General features: G+C 32.8%; 1 protein-coding gene across 3 annotated transcripts; it reads left to right on the top strand.

The window, feature by feature from the left end:
• The first annotated feature begins 251 nt into the window (after nucleotides 1-251).
• On the top strand, nucleotides 252-21160 carry LOC127729207 (organic cation transporter protein-like). Of its 3 annotated transcripts, XM_052236914.1 has the most exons (11): nucleotides 255-493; nucleotides 2191-2351; nucleotides 8159-8351; nucleotides 9795-9898; nucleotides 11431-11585; nucleotides 13694-13862; nucleotides 14843-15064; nucleotides 16733-16959; nucleotides 18002-18183; nucleotides 20118-20272; nucleotides 20968-21160. In XM_052236914.1, exons 2-11 carry the CDS (start codon nucleotides 2209-2211, stop codon nucleotides 21026-21028), a joined length of 1611 nt encoding a protein of 536 aa, XP_052092874.1. In that variant the 5' UTR covers nucleotides 255-493; nucleotides 2191-2208; the 3' UTR covers nucleotides 21029-21160. The 3 variants fall into 3 exon arrangements, with proteins under 3 accessions (XP_052092876.1, XP_052092874.1, XP_052092875.1); XM_052236916.1 differs by lacking the exons at nucleotides 13694-13862; nucleotides 16733-16959; nucleotides 18002-18183; nucleotides 20118-20272; nucleotides 20968-21160 and having other exon boundaries at nucleotides 252-493; nucleotides 14843-15066; XM_052236915.1 differs by lacking the exons at nucleotides 255-493; nucleotides 2191-2351; nucleotides 8159-8351; nucleotides 9795-9898; nucleotides 13694-13862 and having other exon boundaries at nucleotides 11463-11585.
• The last annotated feature ends 895 nt before the right edge of the window (nucleotides 21161-22055 follow it).

The following is a 22055-nucleotide window of genomic DNA, read 5'->3' as shown; positions in this document are numbered from 1 at the left end:
TACAATTTAAGAGATGAAGATTTTGGAAGAAAAGTTTACGGACGACGACAGTAACATTACCCTTTGCCAGTAGCAATGTCCTCTAAATAAAAGCGATTGTTAATTATTTTTTTCATTTGTAAACATACACCCTTTTAAAATAAATGCTTTGTATGTTCATATCGATCGATCTCTGGTTTGTACAAGTTTGTACCGGTTTGTTGGATGCGTGTAGTGGAGTGAAAAAGCTAATACAACAAAAACAAGCTTCATATATTATTTCCTGTGGCGTTTGAAAATGAGTCTAATATTTTAACAAAGCCGCCAGATATTATTGAACATTTGACAATGTTATCTATCTTTTCGCTTGAAATCTTTACAAACTGAGCACACCTCAGAGGTTGTTAGACCATTATAGGACATAAGACGATCAGTTAAATAAAAGTTAAACGTGTAAAACATTTGCTTTCACATATAATTCCGTAAACAGGTAGTTACAGAGATATTGTATAAGGTATGTGAATATTTCTATATTTGAATGCTTACGTTTGGACTGAAAAAAGCGAGCCGTTTGTGCACATCATTTTATTCACTTCCGTAGAAGTCATTATAATTTTTTTTTTCATTTTAAAGCTAGAGTAACTTTAAGGTTCATGTGGACCCTTTGCCTAAAATAGCTGCAATTTCACCTCAACATTTACTCTGAGTACACCGAAACCTGTGTATCTGGAATTTTTTTAAGCCATAGCATGCCTTAGATAAATAAAATTCAAATATATTTTATGTTTTAGAAAATTAAAAACTTGACAGGATTTTGCAGTGCACTTTTTTTCATTCCTCAAGAAAGTGCTAAAATAAATTAAGTTGGGAAAGAGGTTTGAGAACTCCCCCCACAGGTAATAATTGAAGTGAACTGTATTGATTGACATGAACAATAGATGGACAATAGATACCTGACAATAATTGGTAATTTAAACTGTGTACCGTCCTGTGTGGACCATATCAAGTGAAGTTCAACTGTTGGTAATTTTATCGTCTTCTGAATGGAACGAAAAAAAAGTGCACTGCAAAATCCAGTTAAATTTTAAATTTTCTAAAACATGCAATTCATTTGAATTTTATTTATCTAGGGCATGCTATACCTTAAAACTTTTCCAGATGCACAGGTTTGTCTGTACTCAGAGTAAATTTTGAGGCGAAAACGAGCCTTTTCAGCCAAAGGGTCTACATGAACCTTAAGTGACAACGTTTATATACATGTAGTAATAAGTAAAATCAATTAGAAAAAGAACCATATTTTTTACAACTTGTTTTATTCTATTCATAAAACTGAAAAGCATGAAAAGTATTGTAGACTTCACAAGAATAAGTCGAAGTTTCAGTTAAGATCAACCTCATCAAGATATACTAAATAGACATTTAAGGTGGTACCTAACACTACAGGGAGATAACTCTGTAAAAATCAGCTAAACGTTTTAATTACGTTGTATTGTTAAGGAAATATTAAGCTTCTCAATGATCAAAATTAGTGTTTGTCAAACTGCTATATAACCAATGAATTTTTTCTGATAAAGTGGTTGGTTCAAATTTTTTGAAATTTTTATATTTTTGTCAAAGGGTTAAAGTAAACATTTTGTCAAAATTTTATGAAAATTAAACGAGCCAAATTAATATTAGTCAAGGTGTTGGGTACCACCTTAATAGACATTTTTTATTTAAATGAATGAATCTTTACTGCATCAGCAACACTATTGCTTTAGCAAAATAACAAGGTATATAAAATTGAGAATGGAAATGGGGAATGTGTCAAAGAGACAACAATACATATATATCATAAGCTCTTGTCAGGCAAGATACATAAACATCATAGTACAATAATTATTATAAAACAGATTAAAAGAGTTTTCAGTGAATATACACAATACACAAACTTGGAAATAAAATAAAATGTGAGCAATATAGGATATTATAACATTATTAAGTGTGTAGTGTAATGAGGTCGATTTTATGAAAATAGGTATAAAATATATTACAAAGCAAAAAATAGAACAAGAAATATAGTTTCATATTTTGTAGTAGTTCTACTCATTATAAAAAGTAATCTCGAGATAGCAATTCAGTAAGACCATAACATCGACTAAAGAGTGTAACTATCTGCTTATTACTTAGCCTACGCTAGGTACACTGAATCTCAAATATTTTGTATTTTAGGTGAATATATTCAGAAACATGGAATACGACGCAATTGTAAACAAAATTGGTGGATTTGGTAAATATCAAAAGATCATCATCGTCCTACTCTCTATAGCACCCATATTTAATGCATTGACAACATTTGCTATGAATTTTACATTTGGAGAGCATGATCACAGGTGAGAATAAAAAACTGCATGCTAGCGATTGCAATTTGCACGAAATTTCCTGAAAACTTCGTCAGGTATGTTCGAGATAAAATGTTTGGAAAGCCTAAAATACGAAATAAACTTGCAATCATATAAACCAAAGGGCTTTAACAAAACGATGGATTAACTTTGCCAGATGAATCTGTTAAGTAGTACAATAACAATATTTCATGATCTTGAATTTATTGACAACATTATATTTTAATTTATGTCAGTACCCAGCCTTGACATGAAAAAAACAAAGAATATAGAAATGAAGACCCCCACCCAGACCCTCATTTATTAGATATACATGTAGACAAGTTCGTTTCATCAGCTGTTTTATTTTTTTTTCACAATATTTCCTACTGTATATATGAACTTCAGAATATTGTATGTATGATTCTTGTTTACATATGAATGGTCTAAATAAAATTTACATCTGCATTTTTGAACGAGAAAATTGTGTTTCTCGACACAATCATAGTTTTATACAAGAAATGAGCTGTCAAATGGACAGCATATTGGGTCATCTGTAGTGTGAAAGTAACCGAAACAGTGCCGTTTTCCAAACAAACAATGACCATAATTTCTGAACGACAAAAGTAAAAAGCGTCCGAATATCTAATTTGACCTCAATTTTGTAACAGTGAAACATTATAATTTGAAAAGCATTTGTTGAACGGTTCTCAAGTTATTGCACGGAAACGACATAAAGTGAGAATTTCTAATCGATCAAGAATCATAACTCCTGAGAGACTAAAACGATAATCGGCAATTTCGAACTTGACCTCAATTTTGTAATCAATAGAAACATGTTAAAATTTAAAGAGCATCAGCTGAACGGGTTTACTTCATTGCACGGAAACGAAATTAAGTGCCATTTCCCAATTGATCAAGGAACATAACTCCAGAACGACAAAAGAAAAATCGTCAATATAGAGCTTGATCTCCATTTTACAATCAGTAGCAGGATATTACAATTTGGAACACATCGGTTAAAATGTTCATCAGTGAAAGCACGGAATCAGCTGGAACCGCCCGTCCGCCCATCTGCCGTACATACAAAAATCAATAACCAGATATCCGTCGGAAAACCCGGTTAAAAACAGAGTCATGACAACTTATAATCACACAAAGAAAATTAACAACTACCAATTTCTCTCTCCTAATGGTTCCCACACGAAACACTGCAACCGGAGCTTTCCGTACAGTCAAGCCATCAGACCCAAGCGAATTTTCTTCTCGGAATCAAAACTTAACTACCGTTTGGGACGAATAAAGAATCAAGTTAAGTCATGAGGGAACAAGAACAAAAAAATCACGCTCAAAATAAAGCTCAAGAAAAAAGACAGAAAGATCCTTCTAGAATACAAGATATTCTACAAATAAAATTCCGTTTTTTGTTACCTTTCACCCCGATCTGATAATTCTTTCATCTATTGCCCGCAAGCAATGGAGACTTATTAAAATGACTCTGTCTTAAAAGAAGGGTTCCATCACCTCCTGTTATCGCCTTCCTTCAAGGACCAAAGACTAAAAAAATACCTCGAAAATCGAGGGTGTCAAACTTTGCGGAAGAAGCAATTATAAATGCGGTAAAGCCGCCAACAATGAACACAAATTCATCAGCACAGTTACAAAGAAGCAATACAGCGCCCAAACAAGATCCAACTGTTAAACGAAATTATGTATTTAAATGTTCTTACTTGCAAGCTGCAATATGTTGGCAAAGCAGAAACATAATTTAACATCGGATTCAATAATCAATCGGTCATTTTATACCAAAGGAAAAAATGCTCAATCACGAGATACCTCTTAAGAACAGGGCATTCTTATGAAAATATTCCCTTTCGAATTATAGAAGATAATCAAAATTGGAACACACAAGATAGAAAACAGAAAAAAAGAGATTTTGGATACATCAGCTATGTACTCATTAACCTGATGGACTAAATGAAAGAGACGAGAAACAGTTTTATAATAAAATCACAAACGAATAAGTCTTTGACGTCATACAGTTTACACAGCGCGATTAGATCTATTTGTACGAGCTGTACGATAAGCTAAAAAATTTCCTATCAGAATCCAATTTCACCTGGATAACTGCACGCGCTTGGTGAAGCCACTTTGTCAGCGAAATATTGCGTGAACCTACATGAAATATAATAAGAATAACTCCAGATAGTGTGTTAATGTTACATTTATTATATAAAAACATATGTATATGTATATATATAGTGATGTTGACCGTCTAAATATTTTTTTTTTAAAACACAAATAAAACATTTAATTTTATTACTACCAATATTACTTGTTTCATGACCTTCAACTATTTATAACCGTAACTTATACATACGTCGAAGAACTTATCTAACCAAAAAGGACATAAGATATAGCTAAATCCGGAAAAAGGAATCAGGGCTTAAATTAAGTTTCTTTCATATTGACCTAGCTTGCTCTATGCAGAGACTTTGATTACTAATCTGAAGAACTTATCAAACCAAAAAGGACCTAAAATATAGCTAAATCCGGAAAAACGAATCAGGGCTTAAATTAACTTTCTTTCATATTGACCTCGCTCTATACAGAGACTTTGGTTACTAATCTGAAGGTAGTAATCTTAATAACCCCAAGCTCCTTGTGAAGTATAAATATGATTTACAATTCTACCGCAACAATTATAGATGTGACCAATTATTTCAGTTTATTTCACCGGTATGTTAATTCATTGCATATATTTTAACTATAACTTAATCAAAGAGCTCGTAACGAAAAAGAATAAAAATAACACTGATCCACACACATCTTTACATTATTAGAGTTGAAGTCAGTCAGCTGTATAAAGAGAGATAACGCTGATTTAATCTTAATAAAGGAGAAACTTTAATTGTTGGTTCCTTGATTTGAATTTTTCATAAGTCATTATGTGTCAGCATAAGGGTTAAAACTCCTCGTTATTAATGTAAAACTACTGACACAAGAGGCTCAGTTTGAGATCTTGTCATAATATTTAGATATCAACTAAGGCCATTCCCAAAATAAAGTTTGCTACAATATCTCTCTTATTCAAGGATGGAAATATTATTCAAAGATCTTTTTGGGTAAAGCCTCTGGGAAAAATTTGGTTGATTATATAGGGAATCACTGAAGCATGACTAAAGGGGGCCCCCTCTTAGGCAGTCAGTGGGCCCACCGCCCTTATGAAAATTTCTGGATCCTCCACTGGAATCTGCAAGTCATAACTTTCTTAATTTATGGCACTAAGCGTATGATTGGTTTCAGTTACTTCTATGTTCTACTTCCTGTTCGCCGAATAAATATCTTCAGTGAGCAATTATATATCCTAGTGCATTTTCTACCCCAGGAATATATTACCTTAGGTGTATTTGCCAAACCTTTCGTCATTTTGGGTCCCCAATGCTCTTCAATTTCGTACTTTATTTGGCCTTTTTAACATATTTGATTCGAGCGTCACTGATGAGTTTTTTTGTAGACGAAACGCTCGTCTGGCGTATAAAATTTTAATCCTGGCATCTATGATGAGTTTATCTTTAACGCACATCAGCTTAAATAACATCGGTACCAATTTTACTACACTAGATGCGCACTTCGACAATAAAAGAGAGACAAAAGATACCAAAGGGACATTCAAACTCATAAGTCGAAAATAAACTGACAACGCCATGGCTAAAAAAGAAAAAGACCAACAGACAAACAATAGTTCACAAAACACAACATAGATAACTAAAGACTGAGCAACATGAACCCCACCAAAAACTGGGGGTGATCTCATGTACTCCGGAAGGGTAAGCAGATCCTGCTCCACATGTGGCACCCGTCGTGTTGCTCATGTTTGTACAAACCCAGTCTCTTCAGTAATGTTCGAGACCAAAATAAAAACCGCAACTTATACATACGTCGAAGAACCTATCAAACCAAAAAGGACCTAAAATCCGGAAAAAGGAATCGGGGCTTAAATTAAGTTGCTTTCATATTGACCTCGCTCTATACAGAGACTTTGGTTACTAATCTGCAGGTAGTTGGCATAAAGTGATAATCTCGATTTTTTCATGCCAAGATAATTCAAATTCAACGAATTGACTGGAATCTTAAATGTATCTGGAATTTGCAATGCTCGTCGTTATAAAAAAATATTGAAATGTGGTATGATTGCCAGTGGGCAGATATCAACCAGAAACCAAATAACAGTGGATGTAAGAAACTAAAATAAGTTTCGTCATGATTGGCTGAACACTGCATTGCATTGTTGAAAAATCTTGTTAAATGCATCATTTTACAATATTTTAAAGTAGTATTTACTCGAAATTTTAGAGACCTGAAGGTCACTTGTCACTTGTAAGCATTATGAAGAAGGTACGAAAGGCGAATTCTCAAGGTTATGCCAATACAATAACGCCGGGGTGATAATATCGATATACAAGGTGTCATCCGAACTTATAATGGATACCAATATTTGTACAATATTATGTTACACAAAGAATGTTTTTACAGAATTTTCCATTTATTGTTTTTTCTTATTGATCCTATTTTCTATATCTAAAATAGTAAACTATTTTCTTTTGGGAGTCAGATGTAGCATACTCCAGTCCTAACAACTATACAAAACGATTGGCTTTATTGTATGTTAAAAAAATGAGCAGTTAAGTCTTTAAAGAAGGTGAGACTGACTAGATATTTGTATAAAATGTGAAACTGGCCTTGTCTTTTTTCAGTAGACGTTTTAGTTTTATTATATTTACCAATATTAATAAAAACCAAACCAAAATATTGATAACATTTGATAGAACTCGCTCTTTTACCAAATTGATAATTGTTTCTCTAATACGTTCATTTACGAACTAGAGTACAAGTAACTGGTGTATCATGGAGTAGAAAACTATTTTTTCTACAAAAATATTATTTGGTACTCGTAGTGTTGCTACTCCGTGATACACCAGTTAGGCAGCGTTATTTCTGATTTTTATACAACAGGGTATTCTTTTAAACTTCTTACCGTTTTACCATCACGAATTGGTTGACCGATATGATGTGTCTGTGTCTTAACGCATTAGCGACATATATTGCGGTCTTAGATTTTTAGATCCTAAAATAAATGTCTGATCTGTAGGTTTACAAAGTGTACCCTATACCTTATTGTAGCATTTTAAATGAGTGTGAATTCGCATGGCGGGTGATGCATGTATTGCAGGAGACGCTAATACCAGCGACGCACCCGGTTTTGTTCCTTTTGGAGTTAAATTCGAAAAAAAACACCAGCGACGCACCCGGTTTTGTTCCTTTTGGAGTTAAATTCGAAAAGAAACAAAACCGTGTGCGTCGCCAGTTTAAACGTCTTTGTTTATTGCAATTCCCTCAGTTTTTGTTTGTTACCTTGATTTTTTTTATGAGATTTGAACATCAGTAAAATACTGATGACAAGATTGACTTCCGAATTCAACTTTACAACCATAGTACTAAGTTTCCCAGTAATTATTGGATAACATATAAAATTGAGAATGGAAATGGGGAATGTGTCAAAGAGACAACAACCCGACCATAGAGCAGACAACAACCGAAGTCCACCAATGGGTCTTCAATGCAGCGAGAAACTCCCGCACCCGGAGGCGTCCTTCAGCTGGCCCCTAAATGTATCCTTTGATAGTCTTTTAGTTTGGAAATGTCGAATAAAGTGTCTTGTCCAAACAGTTTGAAAAGTAGTTATTGTAATTGATCTTAGTTGTTCACCAATTTAAATTTATATATGTGTGTTGCTTAGAATTACCTTTTTTACACAGATGCCGACCGCCCCATGATCAGGAAGGAAACGAATCTCTACACAAACAAATATACTTTGAAAATACATCTGTAATAGTTACTGATCACGAGTATAATGTAACGAAATGTTCAATGATGATAAATGGATCTGAAACTAAATGTAGCAGCTGGGTATATGACCATAGTGTATTTGTAGAAACCATCATATCTAAGGTAAAGTAGATATACTATCTTGTTAATCGTCAATATGTAGCATAAGCCTAGAAAATGAAAGAAAAAGAAAAGACAGTAATCAAGTCTACATAAAAATATAATGGAAATAAAAAATTGTTGCAGGGTTGCTGAATCGGAGGAAGACAGTGGTGTAAATGTGTCAGTGAGCCGTAAAGATATTCAAAGTGTTTTTTTTTCATCTTATAATATGCTCCAAAGACATTTCATTTTGTTGTGTCCCCTTGACTGACATTTCTATATCTATCATGATTTTCAATCGCACAAAAATATGCAGAACAATACTGAAGCTTAAATTGTCAGGCTAATCGATTGATATTTTTGTGTTTAAGCTCAAATTTTATACAACGTATAATACCCGACGGGAGCGGTCTGTGAAAACTCATTCCTGTTTTTTGTGAAATTCTTAAATTCGCTTCAGATTGCATTGGTTTTATATTTTTATACTAGAGATTTTCCATTACAATTAAATTCTATGAATAACACTTTCTTGGGAACACAGCATATTCTGTTCTATTCTATACTACAATTGTAAAGACAACAACGTCTTTGAAATTTCCTTTTAAATTTGCAATTTTTCAATTTTAATTATTGGTTTAATCAATTGAAGGCCGATGGATAAAACTGTTTGTTTGTGATTCAAAACTGACTGTTATATCTATACAGTAATATCTTAATTTTAAAATAAATAACTTTATATATATAGTTTTTAAAAAATAACGAACAGAGATATTTACTACCAATTATGTCCTGTTACTTTTACTGAAAAATGTTTACTTCTTTCCAAAACGGAACTCTTTTGTGATGACATCAATCAAGGAGTTTATCAAGACAAAATGAAAAGGGAAAGGGCAAAATTGCTTAGATAAAACCATTTTTGTTAGAATAGTCAAGTGACTGATTAGGACTGTACATAACGCGTACCTTTACAAAACTTTAAAAAACAAAAAAATATCAGCAAAATAAGATCTACAAGTAAGTCAACATTGCCAAATTGCCACACTAGGTATAGGATTCATTGCCATTAATTGACTTTTTTTTTATTATGTCAAAACATTAATAGATATATATAAACAGTACAAATGATCATCAATACATGACATAAACAAATTCCACAAATAAGCAACCATAACTGATTGCAAAAAATTAAAACAACACTTTATAAATGTTATGCGTCGGAAGAAATTTTCTGGATTTACCTTCATCTGGAACGCTTAAAGCCGAATATTTGAAAGCCAAGGATGAATAAGAACCGAAGAAAAAAATATATCATGGTATATAATGGTATACTTTTTACCTGGTGAGCGATTCAGGCTCTTGGGAACCTGTTGTTTACTTTATAAAGTTGGTTTCGCAGGGGATCGTCAATTCATTGGAAATCTCTTATTAAAAAAATATATACATACCGTATCGTTTTGCTTTCAGTTTGATGTTGTGTGTGAAAAAAAGTTTTACCGAGCTCATTTCTTAATGAGTCACTATCTTGGTCTTCTTGTTGGATCATTATTCACTGGTTTTCTGTCGGACACGTAAGTATGGAGTTTTTCCACTTCGAATTGTTTGAGGGGCAATATCATCAATGTTTTCCCCTGTTATTCTATGTAATTGTACATTTTTCCAAATCATTGTGCGTAATTTACCTTTGATCCATATAAAGAAATAATTTGCCTGAACAAAACTTAATCGTTTTTAGTACTACAGTAAAAATTTCACACAACATCCCATTTAGTATAAAAATAACTTTCAACAGCAGTAAACTAGGCAATGATCTCTACTTTCATTTAATGTTTAGTAACAAGATGAACTCGTGTTTTTTAAGACCATATGAAAAAAGACAGTGACCTTTAACGGCCAATGTATGTGTTTATGACTCAGAAAATACGGTCGGCAATAGAATGCAGGGATGGGTTTTTAAAACTGTAAAATGGTAGGGATTATTTGGTTTGTACTATTTTAACATTAAACCTTGTGAGTTTTTTGGTGGTAGTACACCCTAAGCATGCATTATGAAAGAAATATGTTTGTTGAAACACTTGAAAAGTTCAGCCGTATAATGTTGATTAAACATGTTAAAGAATGTTATGATGAACAAATCGAGCTCTGATACTCGCTAGGTATGTTTTTCATTTTACTTCCGATTCATTTATATCAGTTCTTTTTATTTATAATAATCAGTGTTTACTCAATGTATTTGGTGTGGTGATCTTTATGCCCTTTCGTCATTTTTTCTGTAAGATGACTGTTGAAAGTACTTTTCCTTCTAATAAAATGGCATCCTTCATATCCATGACAGTGGATGATGAATTTGGCAATTTCTCATGGTACCTGCTAAAAACGGTAACCGAATGACCATGATTATAAATAGTCGTTTTTATTTTATGGTTTAAATATGCATTAACGATATCAAGTTTAGCCGTACTGGCATGCACATACGGCATTTGCTGTTATAAATTTTGGAAATCATTATAAATTAACGAATGCATCTCAGTCACGTGTGCCTATGATTCCTTGACCGGGTTTAGCCCTTCTTTTGGTCCTTTTTAGTTTTATCAGCTCTTCAACGTTTGAATTAGTTTTTCTGTTATTCTGGCCTCCGTCATCACTGAAGGGATACTAGTTGTCGGAAAACGCACCTGGTGCAGTTAAATTGGAACCGTTAATGTTATTAACGTTTGAATTATAAAACTATGATTTAATTTGGAGTCGTTTTTGTTTGCACTAAAGAAAGTCAATCTACATCTGTTTTATTTTTATTGATGTAGCAAGAACAAAAAAATTGCCTTACTGTACAACCAGTTTTTTTCAGTCGTAAATATTAACACTATGACTTTCTGAAACTTTAAATGTTGCTAAATTTTATATTGTGGCTTCTGTGTGTTAAATAAAGGCAACAGTAGTATACCGTTGTTCGAAACTCATAAATCGATAGAGATAAAAACAAATCCAGGTTACAAACTAAAACTGAGGGAAACGCATCAAATATAAGAGGAGAACAACAAAAACACAACATTGAAATGTTAACAGTTTGCATGTAAACTAAATGTGTAGATTATTTTCATAGGTTTGGTCGTAAACCTTTACTTGGTCTTGGCATAGCTCTTTTACTGATATCAACGGCTGTAAGACCTTTGATTCCTAGCTTAGACGTAGTGACAATCTTTGAGTTTTTCAACGGTTTTGGGAGTGTTATATACTACATAGTTCCTTATGTTCTAGGTAAGTTACCATAAGTTATAATAGTTGTGACATACAATAAACCATATTTTCTAGCTTCGTTAAATTCATTCATACTGGTATTCAAATAGAGCATAGCCGCGGTGTATATACAATACACATATCCGCATAGTACATACAAAACACATAACAGCACAGTATAGACAATACACATATCCGCACAGTATATACAAAACACATATCCGCGCAGTTGATACAATTAATCACATTTTCTAGCTTCAGTAGTTATTCAACCTTATTTGTAGGCATATCAAAAGGGAGCATAGTCGAACTATTCAAAATTTGCACATATCCGCACAAATGATACAATAAATCTGACATATAATACATCAAGTTTTTTAGCTTCAGTAGATTTTTCTCCTTGTGTTGGTCATATTTAAAGGAAGTATATTCGAACTGTTTATATTTTGCACATATCCGCCCAGATGTTACAATAACTCTGACATACAATAAACCACATTTTCTAGCTTTGATAGAAGTTCAAACTTAATTTTAGTCATATTTAAGCGGAGCATAGTTTCACTGTAGACTATTATTTTGTATATCAGCACAGCTATTTGTTTTCATATCGACCATGAATCGATATTATATATTCCAATTTAAAGGAAGGAAGAATATATATATATAAACATAAGATCAAGTTACAGTAAAAAGGTTTTGAAATAAATACGAGTAATTTACTGAACTTTTATTTTACTGATAATTTATCTAAAAAGTAAAATAACAAAAATACCGAACTCCAAGGAAAATTCAAATCGAAAAGTCCCTTATCAAATGGCAAAATCAAAAGCTCAAGGACATCAAACGAATGGAAAACATCTGCCATATTCCTGACTTAGTACAGGCATTTCCTTAAGTATAAAATGGTGGATTAAACCTGGTTTTATAGCTAGCTAAAACTCTCACTCGTATGATAGTCGCATAAAGTTCCATTATATTGAATATATTGTTTTAAAGAACCTTTTTTTTTAAATCAAAATTAGTCAGGAACACTAACTAGCGTTCCCAAAAGTTTGGAAAGTCAATGTAACATGGGCATTGACAATATAAACCGAAAACAGATTGCATACATTGTTAAAAGAACAGTCAAAATCAGCCACGGTCAGTTTTGCTTGATTTGCTTTCGTGTTTGCTTTGGCTAAGTCGTTTATTTTTGTCGTTTTTTGTTGATTTTCATTAGTACATTACCCGTAATTTGAGAGAATGGAATAAATAAAGGTACATTAGTATTTCTCCTCAGGATTATAAAAAAAATACGACAAACGGAACAAAACAATCAGCTGCTAGAATATGTCCTTTATATGTAAAAATTAAGGTTGTACCAAAGAAAACCTGACAGAAACCTGCTGCAAGGATCCGTTTTATTTTGCAAAAAATCAACGAGCCCGAGAACTCAGGGTTTATGCTGTATGGCCTTGTATTATTCTATTTTTAGCTACAGAGATGGTAGGGCCGGATCACAGACTTTTTGTATCGTTCTGTGTGTATTTCTCGTTCTGTTTTGGCAACTACATTTTGCTTTTATTAGCATTCTTCTTCCGGAATTGGGAACATCTAATGTGGGCTATTGGTGTTCCTATTGGTGGATACATTATAGTTTTGTTGTAAGAATAGAGTCTTTTTTTTAATTGATGTTTTTGTTTTGCATTTTAAATAAGGAGACTGTCTTAATTTAGGCAACAATAGATTACCGGTGTTCAAATCTCATAAATCTGTTAAGAAGATAAAAAGGCAAGGTAGCAAACTAAATCTGAAGGAATCGCATGAACTCCAAAAGGAACGAGACCGGCTGTTTCGAACGAATTAGAATGTCTTGCTATGCATGCATCTACCGTCGTATGAATTCACTCTCAGTTTGAGATATCACAATCGGGAATATGACAAAATTGGTAAAATTACAGATCAAACGACTTACCGTGTATCGAAAGTTTTAAGACGGCTAACAAAGACCAAAGGAGAATAATATGGCACTAAACACTTGTCTCTAATAATTATAAAGAAATAATCTGTACCTTTTCATCATTCACATTAATTATGATATCTTACACTTAGATTTTCTTCTTATGCTTTTTATCTTCATATTGTTTTAGCAACAGAGCTCGTTGGGCCTAAACACCGACTTTTTGCCTCGTTCTGTGTGTATTTTACATTCTGTATTGGCTGTTACATTTTACTTTTATTGGCATTTTTCATCCGCAATTGGGAACATTTAATGTTGGCTATCAGTGTAATTATTGGTGGATACATCATAATTTTGTTGTAAGAATAATGTCTGATGTTCCAAGCAGTCATTTTTCTAATGCTGAAAATAAAACATGCTTTTGGAGATAGACATCTATGAGCTTGGTTATATTCAATTCCAAAAATAAAACATGCTTTTGTGAAAAGACGCCTATGTGCTTGGTAATATTAAATTCATATTAAAAGTCAGAAGTAATTTCTAAAGGAAAATTGGGCATTGACTAAAGAAGGGATAAACATATGTATGGGTGTTACTAATAAAATATTGCATATAACAATTAGATAATCAAGCATGTGAATTGTGAGACTTTTTAATATACAATAACAAGCATTTTCAGTTAAATTTAGTTTCACTTGAATTAGAATAATAAAAAAAAAAAAACCACCACAACATAAAGCATTTACACCTTTATATTTATTTCATATGCACTACAATGAAACTTCTTGTATAAAAGGGACTGTATTGATACTTTTGACTGTAATGTTGAACAGAGAAGGTTCCGACGAAATAATTTTTCAAAACAATTTACATTAGTTATTGTTATTGTTTAATCATGCTTGGAAATAGTGTTTCTTGAAATCTAGAATAATTAACTTATTAGATTATTCATACATTTATATCTTTTAATCTTTTTTTCGGACGAAGTTGATGACAGGGTGCGATAAGGGCATTATCGGGCCTCATTTTTCAATGAAATTCAAAAGTTTAACTTTATATATGTTAAAGTTGAATTATAACAAGCTAAAAAAGCACAAACCTAGCTATCACAAAAAAGGCCAACAATTATTTACTACTTCAATGTTTCAAGCTAGACAGGGACCTTAGCATGAGCGAACATCATCCTTTCAAGTTTGTAATTTTATTTGAGCACAAGTAGGAATTAGAATGCTTGAATGTTAGAGTTAATTCATGCAAAATATTGGAAGAAAAAATGAACATCAGATTTTAAAATCATCAAATTAACACACTTTAGTGAAATGTCCAAATACTTTTATAGATTTATTTCTGAATCACCTCGTTGGCTGTTGAGTCAAGGAAAGCGAAAAGAAGCAATTGCGATTTTGCAAAAGATTGCCAAAACTAATGGAGAAAACATCAACCTCTCGTCTGAAGATATAACTGTCCATAAGGAGAAAAATGCATCAATTTTCAGCTTCGTGAAAGCATTAATGAAATCGAAGATATTATGCATGCGACTGTGCATAGTGGCACTGAACTGGTAAGAAAACTAATGTTCATAGTGTAAATCTGATATGTAAATCAAATCATGTTTGGTTAACAATATGAAATGGCTTCATGTACATATATTTATTCATTCGATTGATTTCATTTGTTTTAAGAAAAAAAGTATAATAATAAATGTATAGCTTAAAGTAGTATATTACTTTTCTTTTATGCTGATACGTTTTCAATAAATATATTATAATGATATCGCAGTATGTAACTAATAATATTGCTGATAACCACAATAATATAGGCATCATATAGTAATAAAGAGATGTATTTTTCCTTTATTATATTTTCTTTCCCTTTTCGGTTGGAAAATATGATGAAAGAGGCAAAAGATAACATAGTGATATTTCAACAATGCCATGAAAAAAATATGATGAAAGAGGCGAAAGATAACATAGTGACATTTCAACAATGCCATGGCAAAAAATATGATGAACGAGGCGAAAGATAACATAGTGACATTTCAACAATGCCATGGCAAAAAATATGATGAAAGAGGCGAAAGATAGCATAGTGACATTTCAACAATGCCATGGCAAAAAAAAAAAAACGAGAAACAACGAAAAGACAAACACCAGTACACAATATATAAAACTTAGGACTGAGCAACACGAACCCCACCAAAAACTGGGGGGGTTCTCATGTTTTCCGGAAGAGTAATCAGATCCTGCTCCACATGTTGCATCTGTAGTTGTTGCTCATGTAAGTACACCACCGGTGATAAGTTTTATTCGGTTGGTCACATTCAAGGAAAAGAACACGGGATTGTAGTTGCAACAATTGGAACATATCCGTCGTCATCTGTGAAAACAGATATTCCAAAACCGTCAACCAACTCGTGGTGGCGTCCGTAAAATTTTCGAAGGGATGATTTCAACTTCACCACATGGAAATCATTGTTCAATATCTCCCTTGTAAGCAGCAACCCTCTATCAAGGCATTCATGACAGGATATGCAAACTCAAGAATATCGTATCAACTGGGATATATATACTGCATATGCAGGAGCTGCTGGAAAGTTGATATATAGAAAAGGACACTTCACAGTTTGCAAGCTGAAATCAACACTTCTGTCGTAAAGTATTGTTCTCACCCGACCCTCATTGCCAATTTCTAGTTGTAAATCAAGCTATGAGGCAGACTTCTCTGTATCCGTTATTTCAAGTTTGACGGTCGTTCTGAACATACATGGAATATTTGCCACTGGACGTTAAGCAACCAACAATCAATTAAGCTTGATGGGATAGATTCGTTCAACATAGTCACCAAACTTTGAATTATTAAGTGAAAGGACATCTCCTATATAGCTGAACGTGAAGTTAAATGTTAATGGTAGCTTTATTCCATTCGTCCTTTGAAGCTCCTGCATGAAGTTAGCCGCATATAAATAAAGGAACAAGTCGGCAAGAAGAGGAGCACAATTGGTTCCCATGAGAATGCCGATTGTTTGCTGAAAAAAAATATGTCCTCCAAACTTTACTTATATGTTGTCAATCAAGAAATCAAGTGTCTAGATATGTCAGTTTCAGAGAATTTTTTGTTTGAATCAAGAGTGATCAGATAAATATTTATATACGGAAAACATTATGACAAAAATCTCACATGTGACAAGTATTAATACTTTGAAAGAAATCTTCTCTATTTTGTTTTGCAGGTTTGCACTCAGTTTGACATATTATGGAATATCAATGAATGTTGCAAAATTTGATGGAAACATTTACGTCAATTTTGGGATATCCAGTACAGTGGAAACAGTTGCATGTTTCTTTTGTTTATTGGGTCCAGATAGATTTGGGCGAAAAGTGTTTTTCTGTTCATCAATGGTTATTGGTGGTCTGACATGTTTCTGTACTATTTTTACGTCTCTTTATGCATCTGAATGTAAGTATATGTTGACACTTACAGGGAGGTTCGACGACCCTGCTATAACAGCTATTATGGGGGGTAATCACAATCTAAGTCGCACATTAATAATTTAAAATTGTATATAAATTAAAGTTCAAATTTTTAACAATTAACTGCATACGTTAGTATCAAGTAAACATTAAAGCACGCGTTTAAGTCCAGTAAAAAAGTTTTGTCAACTTCGGGTTTCCGGAACCAATAAATAAGTTATTGTTTTTAATTTCAGAAATTATTTGTAAATTATTTTTCTGTCATATATATGATCGATAAGACTCATTTCAATTGTACCGTACTATTCGCTGAACTAGAAAAGGATGCATACGGACATAATCATAAATGTTCAATGAAATGAGTGGAAAGAACAGTGTGAAATGAACAAAATTTATATTCTTCTCTTCATCTTGGAATATGACAGTTGTTTTCCATTCGCCTGATGTGTTTGAGATTTTGATTTTGCCATTTGATAAGGGACTTTCGGATTTGAATTTTCCTTGGAGTTCGGTATTTTTGTTATTTTACTTTTTTTGTAAAGTCTAAAATTTAACAAAAGGTGTAAAGTTCATTGAAAATGAAAAATGAACGGCAAGATTATGACAGGTAGCATCAGATAAACAAGGGGAAATACAAATCGGAAATAACTAAAACATTTCCACAATATTCGATAATTCATATACCCTTACAGTTACATTCACGAAAAGCTCAAGATTTGTCAAGTAGATAAAACATTTTATGATGATTATTTATTAGGTTTATCAATTCTACTTGATATTGAGACAAGTTGGATACGGGTACTGTTCTACCGGTAATTACAAATAAATTAATGAATGAAAAATCTTGAATATAAAAATTGCATGAAATCGATTTCACCGAGTCTAGAAAAGAAAATTAACTGTGGACGACACTTTAATGAAATTCAATATTACACATTTACAGATTGTACAAGGAGTATGCATACATATCCAACAAAATGTGTGTTTGCTTATAAAATATGTTTTATAAACCATACTTATAATTACAGCTCTTAGTTGGTTGACAATTACTTTAGCAATGGGTGGGAAATTCTTTACAACCATTGCCTTCTTCTTTGCATATCTGATAACGGCGGAATTATTTCCAACTGTATTGAGAGCATCAGCGCTTGGGTTATGCAGCATGTCAGGTCGAATAGGATCGATTACCTCAGCATATATAGGAGAATTGGTAAGTGTTTAGGTATTACTTCGTCATTATGTAATTATAATTGTCTTAGAAATTAAGAAGACAATATTTTCTAATCCCGTGACATTTGGTATTTTTTACGTCGACTTGGCTATAAGGTATACATAGGAAATGTATGGATAGACACCGTTAAATTAAAAAAAAAATACATGCAAACAAATTATCCTGTGAAAATAAATCGAACAAATTACATGTAAGTGTAGTCAGTAAGGGCTATTTGGTCTCAAAATATGAAAGTTATTTTGATAATTGTCATGAAAAATTGCACAGAAAACAGGGATTACAAAAATAGATAAATTACACATAATATCCAACGCATATTACTATGACCAATTAATGGTCTGAATGTCAATTTTCTTTTAAATGACACATGCAGTTCATCTCTTCGTGATATATTTGGTTTTTGTCCCGCCTTGATGGAGTCAAAAAGCGAGACATAGGTATGCTATTTCCTGCGGAGGCGGCAGCAACAATGTATTAGTTTGTGATTAGGTCTAGTTTACGGTGAACCACTAGTGATAAGTCAATGATATTTGGTATGCAGTTGTATTATCATTTGCATATCTCATATCCATGGAGATTACTTGGCCACGCCCTCTCAGTCATGGTCTGTTGACTTTGAAACTTTGCTTATATAAATAAGAAGATGTGGTATGAGTGCCTATGAGACAACTCTCCATCCAAGTCACAATGTATAAAAAGTAAACAATTATAGGTCAAAGTACGGCCTTCAACACGGAGCCTTGGCTCACACCGAACAGCAAGCTATTAATTGCTCCAAAATGACTAGTGTAAAACAATTCAAACAGGAAAACCAACGGTCATATATATATATAATACGAGAAACAAGAAACACCTATGAACTACACCAACAAACGACAACCACTGAACAACAGGCTCCTGACTTAGGACAGGTGCATAAAAATGCAGCGGGTTTAAACGTTTTAACAGGCACCAACCTTCACCATAACCAGAGACAGTAGTGTAACATTATAACATAAAAAGACACACTATAAAATATCAATTGAAATGGCTTAACTCGATCAAAAAGACATTTAAACAAAAACAAGTTAACATACACTGAACGAATAAGTTTGATCCATGACACAATATAAATACAATATTAAAACGTAAGTGCCTATATAACATAGACGTTACAGGTAGTAATAAAAAGATGTAAGAAGCGTGTCAATAAGACAACTATTGACTTTGAAACTTTTGCTTAGTTTACATGTATTAGTTTGTGATTAGGTCAGTTTAAGGGGAACCGTTAGTGGTAGGTCAATGATAATTGGTATGCAGTTGTATAAGCATTAGCACATCTCATTTCCATGGAGAATATTTGGTCCTAACATCTCAGTCATGGTCTATCGACTTTCAATCTTTTGCTTAGTTTACATTTATTAGTTTGTGATTACATCAGGTCAAGATGAACCACTAATGTTAAGTTAATGATATTTGGTATGCAAATGTATTGGCATTTGAAAGTTTCATTTCCATGGAGATTATATAGCCCCATCCCCTCATCATGGTTCATTAACTTTTACACAGTTTACAAGTTAATGTTTGTGTTTAGGTTTGTTTAAGCGGAACGACTTATGAAAGTCAATGTTATTTGGTATGCAGTTGAATTAGCATTAGCACATCTCATTTCCATGGAGATTTTTTAGACCTGTACCCTCAGTCATGGTTCATTCATTTTGAATATTTGCATAACTTACTTAATTTCAACATTTGCATTATCAAAATAACAAATAGACGACACATATCTCTGTGTTAACAGTTTATCAAATGTATGTACTTTACCGATTTTATAAATAGATTAAAACAGCATTGCGATAGCCAAAACATACTAGTGTATAAATATTCAAAGAAAGGAATAAAAACTAATTCTTGATCTTATTTATATTTCAAAGGATTCATTTATTTCAACACAGTTCGGTAAAGCTTTACCATTGATTATATTTGGAGCCGTAGGACTGTTTGCGGGACTTCTTGCTGCTTTAGCCTTACCAGAAACAGTCAAAACACTGCTCCCAGAGTCAGTAAAAGACGCAAAGACTTTAAATAAGTATGTTCATTTGTACTTTTTAGTGAAACATTGTGTATAATGTAAATGAAATTGAAAAAAAAAAAACGTTTTCTTAATTATAACATATTGATTGCACATTTTAAAATTCATGACAAATAGGAAGCAATAAGTTCTAATTAAGACTGTAGTCATGTTTGCAATACAGTCATTTCTGATATTTCAATACACGGGTTTCTAACTTTAATTATGTGTTTGTATGCATAGATGGGTACATACATTCAAAGTAAGTAATGCAAAAAGACAAATGAAAAAAAGAAGGAAATTGAAAGAAAGCTGATAGTATTGATATACATGAACAGAAAGAACGTCAGAAATAATAAATGAAAACAAAATATTCACCTTTAGTCCGCGCAGTATTTATTCGAGGGTCGTAATGGGAGAACTCTCATGACGAATAACGGTAAAAAATCTCGCCAAATGACGTTAACGGTAATTTTTGGTGCATGGCGATAAAATGTACACTTTCTATATGACGATAACAAAATTGACTAATTTTGACGAATCACGTTAAATTCTTTCCAAAAATAACGGTAACGGTTAATTATTTGAGACTTCTGACGAATCACGATAAAATTTAAACCAATTTGACGCTAACGGTAGTCGAAAATGACCGTTTGACGCCTGACGGTAAAGGGCATTCCTACCCTCTTATTCCATATTCTGATTTTTTTCAGTAATCTAACACAAGAAGTAGAACATGTGCAGGAATTGGATTCATTAAAGGAAACAACGTGATTACACATATATTACACATATATTGGAAATTGATATCACTGCCTATTGTTCATAGTTTTTGTAATAATAAGTAACATTTTTTTAAACTTTTAAATAAATAAGATATCTTTATTAATAAAAGAAGTTACCAAACCCACTGTGTTAAATATGGAAATTAAAATGGGAAACGTAACCCATACACGAACAAGACAGTTGTAAAGACAAGTAGAGACACACTAAACCGAACAGCAAAGACTTTAAACTAAAAGTTTTGACAAAAAAAAGGACAAAAACAAATTAGAATTTAAGGTATAAGAATGATATGCATATTCTGTTTCACATGCGACACCTGGGCTTTCAGTCATAAAACTTTACTCAGTTCTCACAGTAAAAAATGTGTGCTTGAAACACCAAATACAGTATATTGATTGGTTGATTTTCGAGTCTGAGAACAATAATCGTAATCAAAAGTTTTATGACCGCAAGGCCGTGTGTATGTATCGGTGGGCGATGCCTATAGTTAATATAGTTTTATGATATAAGTCTAGATATAAGGATATGTTGTATGATTGCCAATGAGACAACTGTCCATTAAAGACCGAAGGACAAAGTTGTTTAATCGCCGACATTTCAAAATCAGTAAAAGGATGGCGACCATTAAGCTTTTGTTGTGATTACATCAGTGGAAGGGATCATGTGCGGTGATGGTGGTGGGGGAGGGGTTCAGGATGATTTTGGAAATGAATATTCTGTCCCGGCAATAACAGGGATTAATAGCTTTGTCAAAGACAGGATGAAAATTGCTAGTATGTCCAACAACATGCAGGACAGTACTGCAATTACTTGTGTACAATAGTGAAAATAAATTTTCGCGCACAAACAAAGTAACTGTAGTAGATACAAGCTATTGAAAGCGAACGGACTGTTTCGTTGTATACAACATAGGCATGGGTGAAGGTATGTTTCCACATAGAAATTAAGAAGTCCTAGTTCAAACACTCAAGTTATCACGTGTGTCATGTTTTGTTGTCAAAATTCCAAGGGGTTT

This window comes from Mytilus californianus, unplaced genomic scaffold (assembly GCF_021869535.1).
Source record: "Mytilus californianus isolate M0D057914Y unplaced genomic scaffold, xbMytCali1.0.p SCAF_2, whole genome shotgun sequence".
NCBI classification, from domain to species: Eukaryota; Metazoa; Mollusca; class Bivalvia; order Mytilida; family Mytilidae; genus Mytilus; species Mytilus californianus.
Note: the sequence above shows the minus strand (reverse complement) of the source record. Positions and strands in the feature narration are given on the sequence as shown.

Bases quoted from the DNA above. Each gene is read 5' to 3' on its own strand.
- LOC127729207 (XM_052236914.1), top strand. From the start codon at position 2,209: ATGGAATACGACGCAATTGTAAACAAAATTGGTGGATTTGGTAAATAT. The intron at 2,352-8,158 runs GTGAGAATAAAA...TTTTTTACACAG, and splicing joins TTTGGAGAGCATGATCACAG to ATGCCGACCGCCCCATGATC. The intron at 9,899-11,430 runs GTAAGTATGGAG...TTATTTTCATAG, and splicing joins ACTGGTTTTCTGTCGGACAC to GTTTGGTCGTAAACCTTTAC.